Source organism: Pyxicephalus adspersus, chromosome 6 (assembly GCF_032062135.1).
Source record: "Pyxicephalus adspersus chromosome 6, UCB_Pads_2.0, whole genome shotgun sequence".
NCBI lineage: Eukaryota > Metazoa > Chordata > Amphibia > Anura > Pyxicephalidae > Pyxicephalus > Pyxicephalus adspersus.
The window spans coordinates 58,874,521-58,895,513 of NC_092863.1; the positions used below are offsets into that span (position 1 = coordinate 58,874,521).

At 37.1% G+C, this 20,993-nt stretch overlaps 1 protein-coding gene across 2 annotated transcripts in view; it reads left to right on the forward strand.

Moving 5' to 3' along the window:
* KREMEN1 (kringle containing transmembrane protein 1) overlaps positions 1-20,993 on the forward strand; it is a 98,143-nt gene that overhangs the window by 56,969 nt on the left and 20,181 nt on the right. For both annotated transcript variants that reach the window (XM_072415971.1, XM_072415973.1), the window contains exons 4-5: positions 13,312-13,436; positions 18,128-18,281. In XM_072415971.1, the coding sequence (XP_072272072.1) occupies positions 13,312-13,436; positions 18,128-18,281 (279 nt within the window). The remainder of the gene's footprint in view (positions 1-13,311; positions 13,437-18,127; positions 18,282-20,993) is intronic.

Genomic DNA, 20,993 nt, shown 5'->3' on the forward strand with positions numbered 1-20,993 from the left:
AGGGAAGAGGTAATAACTACAGAATTATGATGTGCAACCAGACAGCTTGGCTCTCCCTAATTACAAACTGTGAACACAACATAGGGGCATCAGGTCACGTTACAGACATGAATGGATGACATTGTTAAAGCAGGTAGGAGGAAATGATGGGCCCTCTGGTACTCACTCCTATTATGTACTCATCTTTAAAAATTGTAGAATTCATATTTACTTTTAGGTTTTAGGAAACATATTTATTTTTCTGTAACAGCACAACATAATTACCATTTTCCTAGAAATTCATAAGATTACATCTAAGGAAAGCTAAAAGGTCATTTTCTGCTCTTTAAATGCTGAAACCTGTCTATATCTTGAGGTAGCTTAGTGGTTAGTACCTTTAACTTTAACTAAGTGCCTTTTAACTGATTCAATGCCCGACATTAAATCTATTGCCATTGAATTAGTATGTTCTACCTTGGTTTCCTTACCTCATCCAAAAACAAGTGTGCTGTTCAGTGCTACAGAATTTGATAGGAATATATACTGATACATCAATAAATAGAAATTAAAATATATATATATTGATAAAAAAAATCCAACAAAGTATTTCAATCACTTAATCCAATAATCTTGCTTACAGTATTTTTCTGGCATAGTTTGGAAACAAAGCATTATTAAGACCTCTGATGGATAAATTTGGCACTTTGTGATTGTTTAGTGAAAATTTATCTTTTTGAAAACTGGTAACAAACAGCTGATATAGGGACTGTATTGGTGGATGTAAATGTAGAAATTGCACTAAGGTTCTGCATATCACCATTCCCATGAAATGCTTGTTTTACCTTTTTCAGCATCATTGGGCTTCTGAAAATCTGCAGCCCCTTGTAAACTTTACAGTGTGGTCAGCTAGGCACTTCTTATGCCTGGACAAGAACCTTCAGGGCAAGACCAACGCAAAAATACACCTTTCAATAACACAAGCACATTAAAACTAATATAAAGAATAAAATAACATATATAAATATGTTATTAGGTTTAGATATACAATACATATTGCACAATGATAAAAAAAATATGTTCTCTAAATAATGGTGGCCAAAAATTTATTAATCACACGCTCTGACAGGTTTGTGTTAAAAAAAATAAAAATAAATAAATCTGGCCCAATTCCAAACAAGTAGCCCCACTTTTTAAAACTGGCAGAACTGTAATGGTGGGGAGCCTGCTTGTTACAACCACCATTCACAAACCATTGGGACACTAGCTATTATTGACCTATGGAGGTCCAATGTTGCGATCCCTAGGTCTATGACATTTAGTGTTCTTTTCTGGTGCTGATGTGAACCTAGCTTTGTTGGGATACATTAATTTAATGATTTATTTCTCAACTCAAAAGAGTTGCTCAATAAATTATTTAAATGTTTCCAGTTATCACACATTAGGTAATTGTGGAAGACACAAAGCTCCCAGGCTGACTGTTTAACCTGTGAATGATGTAGAATTTTACAGGGAACTTAAAAGAAACCATCAGTCACTGAAAGTGTTGTGCCATGGAATTCAATCAACAAAATACACCTAGCTATAGGTATAGGGTTCATATCTCATCACACTGAATGTGATTTTTCAAACATTTATCAAATGATGCTTCTGAAGGAATTATCTTTGCTCTCCATAACCTAAACATGTATAGAAACTCCCATTCACCATTTTAAATATGCAAAACAAATTAGGCCAAATTACATATAAAAGAGGGTACAAAGTTAAGAATACTGATAGATAAGGATTTACAACATTGCCACCTCCAGATGAACAGCATCCATATAGAACTCAAACCCCTATCACAATCTAAGGGGTATGAAGGGGGGTACAAGTGCTCTTGGACCCTAATGGTTTGGAGACCTATGTACATGTACTGCTTTGTATACTTAGTAGCTGTCAGCATATATTTTATTCTATGCCTTATGGCAGGTTTTATTATGCATCTTATCATTCATCATCCCTTCCGTCATTTGCCTAGCAATAAGACATATAAGACAATGTCTATAAGACATTAGGCTCATGTAAATGGGCATATGTTTGTGTGTATTTTCTTTTATTCGCTGTACAAAAATATGAATTCAAACACAACTCAGAATGTAAGACATGCAATCATAAGGATCCAACCAGGTTGGAAACCAAGCACCATTTTTAAAAGGGCACTGCACAATCTGCATGCCAAGCAACTGTTTCCTTTAAATCACGTTACTACTACTTTTCAGTGATTTGGGTAAACTTGTTTAATCGAACACCCACTTTCCAGTAATCCCTAGCATAGAGCAATCAATCACAATTTCCGTACCATGACATTCTATGTCATATTGGGAACTGTAACCAAACTTAAACTATAGTGAATTGGTCTTATTCAGATTTATTGATTGTTAGAACTCATCTAAGAGACTTGTGCTGCATTCTTTATCGTTTTTTTTTTATTTGTCGTCAGTACTTTACTTAATGCATAAAGTGTTCTCTAATTAACTAAGGTAATGTAGAGGTTATATGGGGATATTTTTTACATTCTCTTGGATAATGTAGACCTCCTAATTCACAGAACAATCCTTTGACAAGTAGCAGCTGCTCTAATTATTTCCCTGAAACCAGATCTCCGGGGACAAAGTGGGTATGAAAGTCAGTGAAGGCTTCCCTCCCTTTCCTAATGTAAAACTGTTGTTACTGCCTTTGTAATAGTTACTGGCCTGGAAGTGACTAGCTGTAAGTAAGTCCTTTCCATGACCCCCCAAAGAAATTTGACAGCCCACAAGACTTCCACCCGTGACAAAGACCGACAGTGTACACCATACATTAAATATTCTCAGGATGTCACACATTGCTGCTATAACCTTGTAACTGAGAACATTTTATAGCAAAACTTCTAACAGAAAGGAATAAATATTTTATTGCCCATGTATTCACTTTCATTCTGCTTCTTTTACACTTCAGGTTGTCTTTTACTAAAATGTACCTGAGAAAGTTTAGCCAAAATTTTGAACACAAGTAAAAGGATTGTACATCACAGTGGAGTGACCCTGCTTGCTTTAAACACCCCCTTATGCAGAACATTTTTACAATTTTTTTTTTAATTCCAAAGTTTTATCTACCTGTGTCAGATGTCCAAAGTTTCTTCTAGTAAAATCTTAATTTCCCACAGCAATGTGTTAGTAAGTACTTTAATTTGTGATTAGGGATGAATGATGTGATGTCCGTACTAAATAATCAGTTTAGGAGATGAAAACTTTTCTGCAAACTTTGTTTCATTCATTGGACTGCTGATTTTTTTTTTTAAATACCTACTTTGATAATGATAAAAGAAAAAACAGAAGATAGCCAGGGTTTTCAGATGCGGCAATGTATTGTAAGTGATCAGTGTTGCATACAAAATTCACTTAAAACATAATATTCTATTTGGTCACTCCAATTTGACAATGTAGAGAGATAGACCAATGAACTACTAGACAAAAGTATCCCTAATAAAGTGTTAACTATTAATTATACTATATTAATAACTGTTACTACTAACTATACTATTATACTATTATTATTTGTTATTATTATTATTATTATTCACCCCTAAGGAAGCCTAACAGGCATAACGCGTTGGGATACGAGACATTTTTCCAAACTTTTTGGACTACTAGGCTATTTTAGGAGGTCAAGGAGGCACACTAGGCCTAAAGAAACAAGGTGTCCAAGGAAAGGTTTTTTCCAACCATGACTCTTCTTGGTGTCATTGCACACCAAACACAGGGCTTTGTTGTCACATTGGACGAAGAATTTATCAGTCCATTCGGGGGTTGAAGACACAACGTTCTAGGTCAACCTTCCAGAGACTGGTAGCTTCTGCTCTTTAGGCATAGTAATTGGGGTTACTGTGCGGGAACTTGATGATATCGCTAGAAACTCGCGATAACCCGACAATTCAATTAGGCCAGATCCAACAATAAATAACTAGGGGGGCTTTAGGTCAGACTGGAATACTAGCTGGTCATATCTGACTTAAAGGCAAGAGTTTGCCTACCGCTGGTCTAGTACATTGGTCTATCCCCCTACAAACTGTAGTGACCAAATGGAACATTATGGTTTAGGTGAAGTTTGTATGCAACACTGATTGCTCCTTTACAATACATTGCCGCATCTGAAAACCCTGGCTATCTTCTGATTTTTCTTTATCATTTACATTTATCAGGGTTTGCAGCCTACCTATACACAAGGGGTGGAGGATTAGCATCACTCTTTTGAATTACCTACTTTGATCATTTAGTTAAATGTACTGCTTTATACTGTTGCTTTGTACTACTTTGTTTTTTTTTCTATTTTTTAATAAAAAAATATAGAATATTGGGGCACAAGACCTGCTTCTGTAACCCTCCAGAGCCATTTAACCCCATTTCTACCTTCATTTCAACTTCCCAATTGACTCTAATGCATTTTACAAGATTCCCAATTCCCAATATTTTACTTAATATTTCAGAAAATATAAGTACACACCCATTTTTGATTTTCTGCCTTGTAAAAGTAATTAAACACAACCATTTGTGTATGTTTGGCCTATTTTTAATTAATAGTGCAAGAACTGTAAATGAAACAATTTTGGCAGCATAGATCTACTGGGTTGGAAATTGTACCTAATTTCTGTTGTTCTATCCCATGAAAGTAAGATAACATGGTCCCAGAAGTCCATTAACCTGTGGATTTGCATTCCCTCACATTAACAAGACACATACAATGACTTGTGCAGCATAGTTTCTAATTATCTACAGAATATATTACATGTTAACATTGAAACATGTTTTGTTTTGCATTGTTGCATTTTACCATTTGTTCATTTCATTTTTTGGGGTGATTTACCATAACAGTTGTATATTTTAGGCTTTATACTAACCAGCTGTTTGTTCAGTTTCTTACCAAATACTGAAAGAATTCGAAGTACTGATAAAATGTACACAAAATAGCAATTTGTGCTAAACCTCTTCTGATTTAAATGCTGGAAAACTTCCTACTAACTACATGCTAACAATTTCCAATATTGTGCATAGATGACATTGGAGTGACCATGATGACTGATGTCGATATAATATTTCAGGTGGCATTTACATGACCACCTGTAAACAATTTTCAATGGAAACGTGCACTGTGACCATACTGATGAACAGTGAAGTCGCTGCCAATCAACACTCATTAGGAGTACTCAGCTGATAGGACTCTACACAGATTTAAAATTTGGCTATAGGGTACTTTTAAATTACATACAAATGATGTCATCTATACTATTTATCTAAAATGAACATAATGTTCTATAGCATTGTTTTTGTTCATGAACTACCCATTTTGTATGACATAGCTAATAGTAGTTTATCACAATTCAACTGGAGTGAACTATAATGTTGAAAAGTGTTTGCAGCCCAAAAAGCCAGTTTTCAATCTAATGGGTATCAGGAACATACCCACCTAACATACCATGACCTTGATAAATGAGAACATTCATATATTTTGCATGGCCTTGTGGACATTTCTGAAGAACAGTTGATATATATAGTAGAGAGATAGTGGGTAGATCTTTAAAGTATGCTTGTCCATATAGAACCTTTGGAAGGGTCAGTTGAGACAACTAAACAGAAAACACTACAGGGAAGATCAGCTAAACTGCAGAAAACTGCATGGTTAGGAGTATTTAACCACATTTCTATAATGTTCCTTTTTTATACATATAACTAACAGAAAAAACAGTTCAAAGGAATATTCAACTTTATATTGCTTTATCATTATTGACTAATGTGTAATTGTTAGTTTTTTTACAGTTGAGCTGCACGAACCTAACATTAAGCATTTCTGGGGTACAAAGAAAGGATTGCAGTAATCCATCATAACAGATCAAATTGCAGCTTACTGTTGGTTTTGAAGCAAAATCTCATTGTATAAACGAAATACTTCATCTGGTAGGTGACAACAAAAGCTGTTCGCTTGTTCCCTGAACCTTTACAGTACACTGAGAACACCCTCATACCCCTCCAACTCCTAAAAGTTGTCTTTATGTACACCTGGCCCCCATCCCGCCATGCAAAGCATAGCAACTAGTCAGCCGTTCCAGACATTGCCATCTGAAAGGAAGGTGACATTGCTATGAATATGCAGACAGAAACTTTGAAAAGCTATTTGCATTTCAGAAGACCATCAGGTGGCTCTTGAGGGCACCTCACCGCAGGAAAGGTACAAGCTTATTTTGTCATTTACCAGATATAATGCCTGATAATGACAGCTTGCTACAAACTTGCTTTGAGCGGCATTATTTCTAATCGGCTGCTAATAAAAAAGACTGACTTATTGTTCATGGAATAGATATGCTTAGTGTTCAGTAAAATGTTATCATTGTCTTCTAAGAGCTTCTTGCTCTGTTGTGTGATAGTAACTATTACAACATTGTACACCAACTATCAGAGCCAAACCAAACATTGGATTCATAATGGAACATTATTTAAACAATACTTCGTTATTTTTAGAATATCATAATACACTATAAACCCATAAATGTGTGCTTTAATGATATGTCTGACAAACCACCTGTGGAGACATTTTTATAGCTGTGGCTGAGGTTATTACAGGGTATTAATAGTTGCTTTTAATTGTACAATTTATCTAAATTATATTACTCTCTTCAAGATAGCCCCATAAAATACCTAAAAGTACAATCCTAATGGATATGTGTACATTCCCCAGGCGGGCCGTTATTCACTATGAGTCAGCATGACAAAAACCATGTCCTTTAATCTTAGGATACATTTCTCACTGCTACTAACAGCATGGGGTATGTACAATTCTCTAAATCAATGTAGGTAGGGCAGCTAAAAACGGTGTTTTCTCTGAGAAGTAAAATATGACATTTAGAATGAGCCAACAGTGAGCCTGCCTTTCAGGTCAGTTCCAGTTTTGGTAAAAATTACATTTGTTCTTTGAAATGGAATTTAAAGTGCAGTAAGCCAGATAGAACATGTCACACCACAAGGAACAGAGTAATAAACATTTGAATTTGATATGCTATAAAACATAGAACCTGTGATTTACCTAGGAGAGGTAGTGAGCATTTAGAAAAGTAGAAAAAAGAGTTCTAGGAAACTACAACCAAAATATTAAATACATTAGATATCAAAAGAAAAGCACATACAAGTCATCCCCATCTACGAAGACCTCTGACTATAAGATAGGTTCTAAAATCTTGAATCAGAAGGCCCAAAAATTCATGAATGTTGGGGTACACACCTGTTAGTGCAAGGTTTCCCAACCAGAGTTCCTCCGGAGGTTACTGGTATTTCCTTAAGCAATGAGCAGTTTGTGCCTCTCAAGTCACATTAGGTGACACCAATGATCTTTTGGGTATTTGTAAGGGTGATATTCTTCCCAGTGACCAGCAATGTAAGAAGCATTTTTGCCAATGACCGCCATGCTAATGTACTGTAGATATAGTAAATATATAAAGGGGTTCCCTGAAGACTTAAAGTTTTTTGAAGGTGTTCTCCCAGGTTAAAAAGGTTGGAAAACGCTGAGTGGCTGGGCCAACATTTCTTATGGTAAAGAATACATTTTTTTTAAATTAATTTCTGATTGCAAAGCTAGAGCATCATTCTCAATGCGTTTAATGTAGTGTAATTGTCTGCAGTCTACTGACTTACATACACCCTTGTAATGAAAGCTATAGTAGGAACAGGACAGGATCAGATTTCTATCTATCTATTCTATCTATTTCTATCAGATTAGGTTTGGTATAAAAAATATGTATGCAGCTTATCAGCTTTGTTAAAAAAATAAAAATAATAATCACAGTGAACCCACTATACGGCAAATGAGCAGAAAAAACGTGGGGTAATGGGTAAATGTAGACATGAAGTTTCTATGTATGCATATACAGTAGCTTTATTCCAGCAGAACCAGTCTGCCAGTCTGACTTGTACTCAATGGTTCCCCCACTCTTGCCAATATGATGAGTTTAGCTTGGCATTCATAAAAAGAATATACAGGATATAAACATCCTTTGGGAATACCTCAAGGACAATGCTTACTGTTGCAGCTATTCTGGCCTATCAGGAAGAGTGTTGAAGAGACGTTTGGACAGAGCTGAATATCACCATGTCCTTATTTGTTTGTTTGAGACAAATATGAGATCATACTGTCTCTAACCCATATTCTCTCTTTTAATGTGCCAGGACACAATTCCCACCAGGCTTAAAATTTTCTTTTCTGCCCACTATATTCCTGTAAAACCCTAATATACATAATAATACAAGCCACAGAAACTCCCAAGGACTCATGTGGGTAGAGTTTATATTTTTATAAATTCGAAGTAAAAATATGTTAAGAAATATAATTGCTAGTCCTGTGGCATATCATTACAATGAATATGTACAAACAGTGTAACATGCCCACAGCAATGCCACAGTGAATGATTATCAGTGCTATGATGTCTGTGCCTTAATAAGTAGGAATATTAGTGTTGCAGTAACTATGCCCATGTGAATGCTTCAGTGCCTATTTTATATCACTATACCAATTTATATTGACAGTGCTTACATTGATGAATGACACATTTACTTTTAGGTTATTTTCCCTGGTTGGACAATAAAAATAGTTTGCTTTGAAGGTCTGTAAAAAGTGCCTAAGATTCTAAAAGGCTGCTGCAAGAAACATATGAATTAAATACTATTAAATGAATAGGAAGTAAATTACTGTGATATACACATTAAAGAATTCTGAGGTTCCAAGTCTACTCCTCCACGTGAAAGGAAAGACAGATCGGTGCAGTCTAACATTTTTTCTTCTGTTAAGTAGACATCTTCAAACCTTGTTCTAAAGTGTGATTTCTTTAAGTGGTTTTGCATTATAAACTATGCAGACATTCCATCCTATATCTGCATTTTCAGGATTGGTTATGCCTATGCACAACTAAGCAGAACACAGCAGAGAGTTATGGGACATGTCTTACACATCATTGCCCTTTGATCTGGGCAACTGATACAATACATTGGATACCTAATGCTCTAACTCTAGCCAGACAGCCACAGAATCTGTTGAAATTCAGGTATCCAGCTTCCATCTTAACTCATTACCGTCAGGCAATGAACTGCCATCATCATTCCTGTCCAATAAGCAGACAGAAAACCAAGAAAGCCGTAAACTGTAAGGCAGCAGCCAAATCTTCCTAAAGAGTAGAGGTGTGTAGTATGGCTGGCCCAAACTGTAAGCCTTTTGGGAAGTAGAAAAGTAAACATTTTTGTATTTGACCTGTTTAGCTGTTTAACATCAATTCCATACCGATATGATTTTTAATTAGAATTTATTCCTGCCTTCTCTGGTAAAATTGGACTATGTACTAGATGTGGGAGAGACTTTATCATGCAATGCTAATATTATAATGTAGGTTAAGCCTTGACAAGCGTGTGCATGTGTAAAACAGCTGTTGGCTGGAAAACTTGCAACTTTTGTTGAGATTTTAAAATATTTCTGGAATTTTAATAAAGTGAGAATTGTTTAAAAGATCCATTAGTCCAAAAATATGTGTTTTTCTGACTTTATTCTTTATTTTTATTGGTTTTATTCTTTAATATTATATAAAGCAGCCATATCATAAACATCAGCCACTTTGGCTTTGCTAACTTGTTTATTAACACAGAATGCAGTTATTGCTATCCTTGGTTCACCAAAGAGTTAATTTATTGCAGCCATACCTCTGCTTTAAAAAATGCAAAAACACAGCATTTTCCCTAAAATGTGCCCTCCATTTTCCTTGCTTTTAGAGAAATACTTTTTTTTTAATAAATTGGACAGGATGGGGGTGCAGTGAGGAGGAGAGACTAGTCATAAAGCTTTCCACTTATTAGCATTATGCAGGCAACACTCCACAGACCTCAATTTTCAATAATTCCTAAAATATGGATCCAATGAGGAGTAAAAACTGCAGTGTCCTGGAGAGAGAGGATAGTGTTGTACTACATTATATTGGCTCATTATTAGTGAATTAGAACCAGTGTATAGCTGACACATATTATGCACATACTTGTTTCGGGGTATTGAGGAATAAACGTTTCCTCATCTACCCCAGATGAAGCTACCAAAATTTAGTTTCGGGTGACTTTAATCTGAATGTCTCCTTATAACATGCTATATTAAAAAAATAAATATCCTTTTTTTATAGTGACTTTTAACAGTTGGCCATATCAAAATACAGACTGCAGAAGATCAAATATTATCTGCTGTTTCAATTTGTGTCAGTGGTCATACTGACAAATATCTAAGACACAGACGAAGATTCCTAAAGCAGTGCAGATCAAAGCTTGGTGGACAGAGTTCTTAGAACATAAAAAGGAGGGTTTTACTCCAGTGACTGAGTGCGGACAGACATGCTTTTAGTACATCATGTTTCTGTAGTGTGATAATCCATTTGGACCTTCATTGTGCCTGACATTATGCATCTGTCAAAAAATTCAGCCCAAGTGTCCTTCCAGAGCCAATAAAGTCTGTTCATCAGTATGTTTATTTTACTGACTTGCATCCAATTGATGTGTGTCAAAATCTGTTAATAAACTAAGAAAAGTAAAAGTATCCATGGACCCAATGTAAATGTATCTGCGTCATTCACATTGACTTGTTTATAGTATATAATAATCTTTGGTATGTATCAGAATTATCCAATAGCTTCAGGAACTAGAGGTGGGGAGAAGAGCTGTGGCTCAATAAATTACATATCCAACAGGGCTGTGGAACGATTCAAAAAGGCAGGGCTTTCGATGCATTGCCTTTCCAAAAATGGATAAAGCTATAACCTATTCCTGACCCTTTGTATGACCATAATGATCCTGCATTATCACTATACTGTATAGTTTGTTTTAGTTGTGCATAGAGTAGGAAAGGAACACAAACTCTGTTATGTTTTTAATGCCATCTATATCCCTGCTAGAAAAAAACAATCTCTATTAAGTGACCATTGTCTTAGAAAAGTATGCTTTAACAAAAAAAGTTATTTAAAAATTTACAGTGGCCACTGGAACAGGATTTGAGGGGAAATCTTCCAACAGGGACAATTTTTCCGTTGACCGTTATCCAATGGAATTACTCTCACTTTGGAGAGCTTTTCCTTTACTTACTGTTGTGTCTCCAGGACAGGAAGGGAAGAGTAAAAAAAACCTTAACAAATAATGAAGCTGGTCTGTAGTGTACAAATCAATCCTAAAGTAACAAACAACTAACTTAAAAAGAGAAGTTGAGGAGGATAAAACAGAACAAGCACAAAGGCAAGACAGAGGGAAAATGAATCTTCACAACATAAGAATCCCATGTGTTATTAATGATCGAATGAGAGTCATTATGAATTCATGTTAATTTAATATTGGACATTGTCCAATTCACTTGGTTTGAGCGATACCAAATCTAGAATAGAAATGGGGAGGATTCCAGGGGACAAAGGGAGTGGCAGGGAAGTCAAATTCCAGCAGTCCATCACAATCTTGCAGCTCTGAATATCTTGAAACAAAATTACTTGAAGACGTGTGTATGTGTGTGTCAATATACTCATATAGATTTATTTGTCTAGTGCAGAATGAAGCATGGATAACAGTAGTCTTTTTAGATTGCAATAAAAGGGACTAACATTGTTTTGGCTAAGAATTTACTGTGTGCATATACACATGACATACACACATATATACACATGACAGTTATTTCCCATTTCAAAAAGGTTTGATGGCACAATGATAAAGGGTAAAAAGAACAAAGCGTGCATATGGCTTTTTCTGACCTTGCGGCTTGCACTAGAATACAGTATCATCCTAAAATCAAAAAATATTGCATCAATGTTGCAGCCTTTTTATTGGCGGATACCAGTAGCGATGGGTAGAGGAAAGAATCATGTGGCATCTGTCAATTAAATTTGATACAGAGCAGGGAATGCAGCAAACTGGGATTGGTAATACAGATCTGTCCAGCTGGAGAGTGGCTCAGAGAGCCTAATGGTGTAAGTGTGTTTAGAATACTGCAATGCAGACCATGCATTTTCAATTAGATAGTCTTGTCACAGTCGCTGACAATTACAGTGTCTACCTAAGGACACAACTCATTTGTTTTTTTTTTAAAAGTCATAGTCATAATCTCAAATTCAAAGTCATGTTGCTTTGTCTTAATTTGCAACTCAAGATTTAAGTGTATAGAACCTGCACCTATGAAGGTGTTCCAATCCAAAAAGCAGTAAAACAGGATAGAAACTCTAATCTTCTCCCACTCAATTCCAAAGTATATAAAAAGTTGTGTCTAGATGTATGCTTTAACCCTTTTCTTATGCTATGCAAAACTGTAAAAAAAAGCACTAGCTTTATTTCATGACTATGATTTTCTGAGCAGATGCCCCTTTTTGAAGAAACCTCAGTTGTTATGGAGGTGCTTTCAGGTTCTGACTTGTTATTGCTATTATTAATTGTTATTAGTCATTGTTGTGACCTGCTATTTTGCTATTCCGCTAGTGTTACTTGATATGCATGAAGCTGTTGCACTTTTTTTAAAACCGATATCATATACACTTGCATGTCCACAGTAGCTTTACATGTAACATGACCACTGTGTTGACTAAAGTTGAATACCAGCATTAAAATGTGACATATTAATAGATAACCTGCATTCAGTAACAAGGAATTTTTACATGTGGAGTGTCTATTCACCTAAATATGGTTGGTAAACATGACCACAGTTGTATGTGCCCCGCTCACAAATAACATTAGTGCAAAAAAAACAATGTTACACTGTCAAACCAACCAAACTGTCTCAAATTCAGTAGCTGGATTAATGTTGGCCCACAGCTAATGTTTAAATTGAAACTTTTATTCTTCAGCCATAATACAAATAAAATGTTTAAAGGAGACTGTGTATATACATAGCTTTCAGCGTTGGTTATCTAAATTGAAACTTTAAAATCATCTATACAATCCTACCTATCTTTAGTAGTTCTGAAAGCCAAGATGCATAGCAGGCTGAGGGTATTTTATGGAAAAATGTCTGTTCTATGGGTAGGAGGAAACTATACTTTACCACCCTCTTCCCTGAGCAGTTGTTTTGACTAGTATATAATTTAGTTTCACCGGCTATAGTTATTCTAGGTGTAAACTTATGCAACCACTATGGAATCTGTCTCCTCTGTAGGGTGAGGCTGTGGACTAACTGTGCTATAATTGTCCTGTGTTGCTGTGTACTTCTTTCCAAAAATCTGCTATATATACAATGTTCCAAGTTTTGCTTTGTGAAAACTCAAGCTTTGTAATTATTTTTCAGTGCCTGGGAATCTGGGATGTTTCAAAGATCATGGAAATCCACCTCCTTTGACTGGCATGAGTGAGACATCAAATAAACAGACAATACAATCCTGTATTACCATGTGCCGGAGACAGAAATACAAGGTACAACTTCCATCCACATTTGAATTTATTTGCAATGTTTGCAATGTCTCCTTCCCTGAATATTCTAGTATTTTAATTTTGTTTAACATACAGCTGATGTTAGGTTATGTTAATGTGATCTTGTACAAACAAATTTTCAACAGGTGACTGACAATATAATATTTCATGGGACCTAACTAAACACACACCGTCTGCTTTAGAACAACTATCATGTAAATGTATACTTTTGAATACTTTTGGAGTTTGTATAAATAAAAGGTATTTCAGAAAAGCAGTTATTCTGGGGAGTAAAATATGAATGCTAGAGTTGAGTAAAGTGATTTTCTCTTCCCTGGGGAGGGTAGTCATGTGGCTAAGTACCTACCACACTTCCTTAATAAGTGGTTGGTGTTTAGTTAGGTGATGCCCAGTCACTGGTGTATCATGGCAAAAACTAGCCTATGTTGTTTCTTTGTTAGTCTTAAGGCTTAAACACATGCTATACAAATGTCCTCAAAAACTAACATTTTCTGACATCCACCCAGAAAATTGTTAAATATTAAAACCGGCCGTGATCATTTTCCATGGGAAATCCCACCTGGCTTACTCATTTGGATAATTATTGTTAATCTTCAGTTGTGAACATATAAATCGCAAACAATTGTACACAAATCCAAACATGCGCAGTTGATGTGTTCACCATGGCTTCATAGTGTTTCCTAGGCCTCTCAATTATCGGGTTCTTCCACTATAAACAGGTTGTCAGGGTTTTTACCATGGTTCTGCCTACATTGAGTGTCACCCATCCAAGTCCTTATTATCAGCAATGTACAAATTACCTATTGTGGGCCCATTTACCGCAAACTTTGTAGCACAGAAGATTGATCGTTTGACTTCTGCTGGTTGTAGAGAAAAAAAGATTTTCAAAACCATTTTTCCATCAAGGACAATCAAAACCAACAGCATTTGATCATTTCTTGTAATGAATTTTTTACCAGGATGTTTGGAATTACCGTATTTTTCGGACTATAAGACGCTCCGGCCTATAAGACGCACCCAATTTTAAAGGAGAAAAACCTAGAAAAAAAAGATTCTGAACAAAATACTAAAAAATCACTCTGTGTCAATGTATCCCCTTCTAATCACTCTGACACAGAGTGATCAGAAGGGGATACATTGACACAGAGTGATTAGAAGGGGATACATTGACACAATGTATCCCCTTCTGATCACCCTGTGCCAAAAAATCATACTCACCCGATCCCGCGATCCCGCGGGCTTCTTCTTCTCCTCGCTCTCCTCCTGGCTGCAGCGCGTGTCCCCTCCTCCTCCTCTGAGCGAGGAGAAGCCGACATGCATACCCCAGCGATCCCATAAGCAGGCTGATCCAGCCTGCTTATGAGATCGCGGGGGCACGGGTGTCGGCTTCTCCTGGCTCTCCTCCTGGCTGCAGCGCGTGTCCCCTCCTCCTCCTCTGAGAGAGGAGAAGCCGACATGCATACCCCAGCGATCCCATAAGCAGGCTGATCCAGCCTGCTTACCGGATCGCGAGGGCACGTGTGCCGGCTTCTCCTCGCTCAGAGGAGGAGGAGGGGACACGCGCTGCAGCCGGGAGGAGAGCCAGGAGAAGCCGGCACCCGTGCCCTCGCGATCCCGTAAGCAGGCTGATCCAGCCTGCTTATGAGATCGCGGGGGCACGGGTGTCGGCTTCTCCTGGCTCTCCTCCTGGCTGCAGCGCGTGTCTCCTCCTCTGAGAGAGGAGAAGCCGACATGCATACCCCAGCGATCCCATAAGCAGGCTGATCCAGCCTGCTTACCGGATCGCGAGGGCACGTGTGCCGGCTTCTCCTCGCTCAGAGGAGGAGGAGACACGCGCTGCAGCCGGGAGGAGAGCGAGGAGAAGAAGAAGCCCACAGCATCGCGGGATCGGGTGAGTATGATTTTTTTTAATTACCGGTATATTTAACATGTATTCGGTGTATAAGACGCACCCACTTTTTCCCCCCCAGTTTTGGGGAAGAAAAAGTGCGTCTTATAGTCCGAAAAATACGGTATATTATTTATATTATAGGATGATTAATTTACCCATTCTGTGTAATTGTTTTCCGCAAGATACCATAAATTGCCAGCAGGTGCCATAAATATACAGTATATATATCTGCATTAAAATACATTATGACATTTTCTAGCAGCTCTTATGTCACATCCTTCCTAAAACAGAAAAGACAAACCAGAGGGAAGGTTCTTAGTACTTCAGTGGTCTGGGGTCATTGGAGAAAAAATAACCTATATGTTGTATTATCAGTGAGACCACTTCACTGCCATTTACTTGTGCTTGGTATGTAAAGAAAATAAACTATTGAGCTGTTAACGCTACAGTATTTTTAGCTTTGCCCATTTCTCCCGTTCGAATTACAGAATATCTTCCCATGGTATGGATCCTGTGAGGTTTTCTTTACTCCAGGATAAGTGAACTGTGCAGGTTTCCAACAAGTTTGTAGCACGCTAGATATCTGACAGGTTAGCCATTTTTCTGTGTATGCCTGTTTCTGACATTCTATATTTCACATTTATAGATTTGTAGATTAGCCAGTAGAGGGGCCCACAGCAGCTCAGGGCAATCATTCCCTGCTGCAGCCTTTTACTTTTTAACTAAGGCTGCGAGAGATAAACAATTGTGATTATCCTAAATAAAAATCTAGCATGTGTACAGTAATTCCCCAGCATCATTTAGATCTTCCACAGCAGATTGCAATGGGATGCCTTCCACTTGTTCTTCCTCCTCCTCTATCCATAGAACTAAACAGAGCTGTCTGTACAGTGCATGTTCATTCTAGTTTTGCTGAAAGAATGTTTCCAGCAAAATGTAACGTCTGTATGCAGCTTTTCTACAAAGACACAATATTACAGCCTGAGAATTGGGGAAAGACTGAAGAAATGCTTACTTCTGCCAACAGACTGATTACATTATCTCAGCCTAGTCACTTAACGAGAGCTCTAACTGTTTTTTCCTTAAGAATAAAAGGCCGTATTCTCTACTCTATGTGACTGGCTCTGTTTACATTTTTGTATTCTCCAACCCCCTGAAGCCTTTTGTCTTACCAAACACTGCTCCATGTGACACTATGAACACAGCGTGGGGCAGATCCATTTATACCGTGACGGTGGTACCTACAGTCTAGCGGTCATATTTCCTATTAGAAGAAAACTGCGGTGATTGATGAGATTGGATCACACATGTGCAATCTCCATCCTGAAATCAGAGCATAGCGGGCAAAAGAGAAGGAAATGATCACGTGACCTGCAACAAGACATAGAAATAAAAGTAAATAAATACAGTAAAGTAAAGTAAATACATTTTTTGTAACTTCAAGGTAATATCTGTTATATATAAACAAAAAACAAAACAAAAACAAAGCGGCTTAACTTCCACAAACAACATTTAAAACTAGAAAGATCCAGAAGCAAGAAATGGAGAGAACTCCCAGTCTGAAAAAAGTGAACAGAGAACAACCCCAGCCAATGGCTCTTTTACATATACACCTTGAAAAATGTGTGAAATGGGTGTTGGGTACGCCTGTTCTGCTAGTTGTATTTGTAGCCTTTCTGCAATATAGGTGGAAGTGTTTTAGAGGACTGCCAGAATCATCCATAGCCTGATATCATTAGCAGGACTATTTGTCATGGTGGTCTACATTGGCATGGACAACCCTGCAATACTTGATGGTTAGTTTTCTGTGTCCTGCCAGTAGGCACTGGTAAATCTTATGGGTAGCAGTGTCTCCTCATCCATCTGTATAACGTTGTATGCTCTCACATTCCCTGCTGAACTTTTCTAGCATTTGTAGCCAACCTGGAGGAAGGTGTATCTTATGAGCCTTTCCGGTAGGATGTTTCCTTTGGAGTGCGCTGAAAATACAGAAAGATCGTCACTCAGAACATGATGCACACTGAAGTACAAATATTTCAACCTACTAAGTGGTTGGATGACAGCCCAGACACTTAACATCCTGTGGGAGATATTTAAACCATATGGGCAAATAGTAAAATATCAAAATTGTATTTAATAATCTCTCTAATAAATCACAGTAGTTCTATAATGAAAATGAATTGCATTCACACGTGAACATTTTTGGTGTGCTTAGCAGACAAAATAACACAAACTTTGTTTTTAGCCCCATGACACCCCCCCCCAACATCAACTGCCAGCCAGCAGCAACTGGAGAATGTGTAGAAAAAAATTTAAATTAGGATTCATTTAATGATAGAATAGACAAATCAGTGATGTATAGCAGCAGATAAATTAGATGAGGAGTAATATCCACTGTAAGTTTTTTTTTTTTTTCTTTTGTAGTTAAGTAAAGGCTAATGTTTGAGTTTTCTAATTTTGTGGAAAAAAAATAGAAGCTAGGTGCTGATTATATTATAGTGAAACTATTTATGAATACTCATGTGATGATATATGTGAACATTGTGAAAGGTAGCTGGCTTTATGGAGCCTGGTAGTAGGTAGGTAGTTTTGTAATTGATTGAACATTGGTTGCATAAGCTATCTTTCAGTTAACTTATCTAGTTTTTTTAGCAGCAGCTTCTTCTCTATTCTCCTGAATAGTCGTTATATTTCTATCATTATTATACCTTACATGACATATACAGTTATGGTGGAAAAGCAGTCTGGTGTAATGTGCTTGTGTTTCCTTTACTTCTTCTAGTTTGCTGGATTGGAATCAGGTTTCGCTTGCTTTTGTGGTAACAATGCAGATTACAGAAAACACGGAGAGACCCCAAGCACCGACTGTAATAGCGTCTGTTTTGGAGATCACACACAACCATGTGGAGGAGATGGGCGCATTATCCTGTTTGATTGTAAGTTCTTGGACTGGCACACACTCCAATGTATAGCTAAAATATAAGGTGAAATGTATATGGCGGTAACATATTTTCCACTTGTGATGCTATATAGAATGCCCATTAAATAGAATATCTAACATGAACTTGTAGATCCGATAGTCAGGCATCCACAATATTTGTCCATATAGGGATGTACCTTTCTCAGGATAGGTGTTATTTGAATGTAATGAAAAAACCTGAATGCTTTTAAAGTGCCATGTAACCAGACCATTTATTTCTACAGAAATATTTCCATAAATTAAAATGTGCATTTAAGAAATTTTATGCATGAGATTCAGAGCTGTCTCTCAAGTAACTTTATGACATTTCTCAAGCTTTTTACTCCTGGAGAACCCTTGAAAGACATTTCATGTCTCGCACAGGATAAATTGAATAATTCGAGGGTCAGTAAGCCATTTACAGTGTTAGTCAAATGCCACTCGTCGAACAAAAAGACCATGAATTACATCCCTCTGGCTCCACCAAATGAACTTTGCAGGCACCATCAAATGGGATTTTAGTTGACTAAAGCTTAAGGAAGGGGGTCCTGGAAGGAAACTTTTTTTTAACAGAATCCTAGTTGAGAATGGCTGCTATTGTGTACCTTCACTTTTCTACCAACAGATACATAAAAAATGTAGGGAAGTAAAATACTACTACTGTTCACGATGAGCCTGATTTATTAAAGCTCTCCAATAGGGTGTTCCAGCAAGCCTGCAGTAGATCTGGTACAGGCTAAAAACATTTGCCAAATAATCGAAAAAATTTTTAAGAAATCTAATCCCGGTTTTGTTGGATCACCAAGGTTCTCCCATTTTATTCTAATGGGTAGCAGTGTCTCCATATCCACCTGTATACATTGTATGCCCTCACGCTCCCTGCTGAACTTTATTAACCACCCTGGAGTGAGGTGAGTCTATGACCTTTCTGGTTAGATGTTTCCATGGGAGGGTGTTGAAAAATATGGAGAGATCTACACTCAGAACATGATCCACAATAAAGGAAAAATAATTCAACCTACTAAGTGGGTGGATGACCGCCCCAGACACCTAACATCTTGTGGGCGATATTTAAACTGTATGGTGAAATTGTAAAATATCAAAATTGTATTTAATCATTTCTCTAATAAATCACAGCAGTTCTGTAAAGAGAATGACTTGCATTTACACATGAATGTTTAGCAGCACTTTGCTTCTCCACCTAACAAATACATAAAATATGTAGGGAGGTAAAGGGAACAGGAGAGGGATGGGACAGCATAGAGGGTAATTGGAGGAGAGAGGACATATTTAAATGTCTAAAAAAACAATAAAACATGTAAAAAAGCCCTTATTATGCCATCAGGGCACTGGTACAGGTTCATATGGACAGGCCCCATTGCAAATATTGGCCAGGTCTTGCGTCTTTTTCGGGTCTACCCTTTGACTGCCCCAAATAGCACTCATCAGAAAGCAGAAATTTGATTTAATGTGAAAATTCTGTTTATTATTATAGCACAGTTATTATGCCCCCTGTGTCTTCTCTTATTTGCTTTCATAGGTCACATGTCAAATTGCAGGGGGTCAATTTGTTGAGGTCACTACTGCATGGCATAGTCCTACACTGGTGGGATATGGCAGCACAACCTGGGAGGTCTCGAGACAACCTAATATGGTTTTTAACACATAGGAACCTATCAAAAGGACCTCTATTTTATGATTGGTGTCAAGGCTGTCTCGCCTAGCTTCTTTTATGTAACGTGCTTTGAACAGATGGTGAAGTGATCACTTGAAGAAATGACACAATACAATATAAACCATATAAAATGTATACGTAAACTTCAAAGTTCTTATCAAATTCATTCCCTAAATGTTTATTTTTATTTTATTGAACATGTTCTTACTTCATCTTAGTTTAGCTTATTTTACCAGTCATTCTAAACATTGACTCAGTTGTATATTTATATTCAGTAGACGTGTTTCATGAACGTACATGAAGTGTGAGCGGATTAGAACATACTTTCCCCCCATGCCTCTCTCAGTTTACCTTCTCATGAGTGTTTGTGATTATGTACTTATTGTGATGGTGCAGCAGAAGGTTTAGTGGTTGGAACACAAAAAAGATATCTAAATCCAGGAAAAAAGTGAAATATTGTAGTATGCCAGTCATTAGAGGTGGTGGGTATAATAAGTACATTTTCAGCAAGTGCAGAGTACTTGTTGATCTTGCCAGAAATGCAATATACTGGTGTTTTCTGTAAACTGACAATTCACAAACACTGTTATCTTCTATTGTAAACTATTACTTCTCAAAGCAATGGAAATTAAAGAGGAAGACATGCTTGAAGTTCACCCTGAGTGACACAGATTTTACCCACAATATCTTGCAGGTAACCTTAAGGACTGGTTACTTGCAATATAATACATTTTTGTTTTTTGGGCATAGACGTGATTTATTGTGTATCTATGATTTTTAATATATACATTTTTTACTATTTGTGTACTATTTAGGAAATCCACCTTCGCTATCTGTTCCTGAAATACAATAGTAAGTTAGATGAAATCTGGAGAAGTTTGGACATGTCACCAACATGGCAAGGAGGCATAGACACTCCTACTCTTCATACTACCATAAGACATGTACAGATGGAAAGGACTATGTGTCCCATACATCTACCAATACAGTTCAGGGTTGGTTAAGGAGAAATCT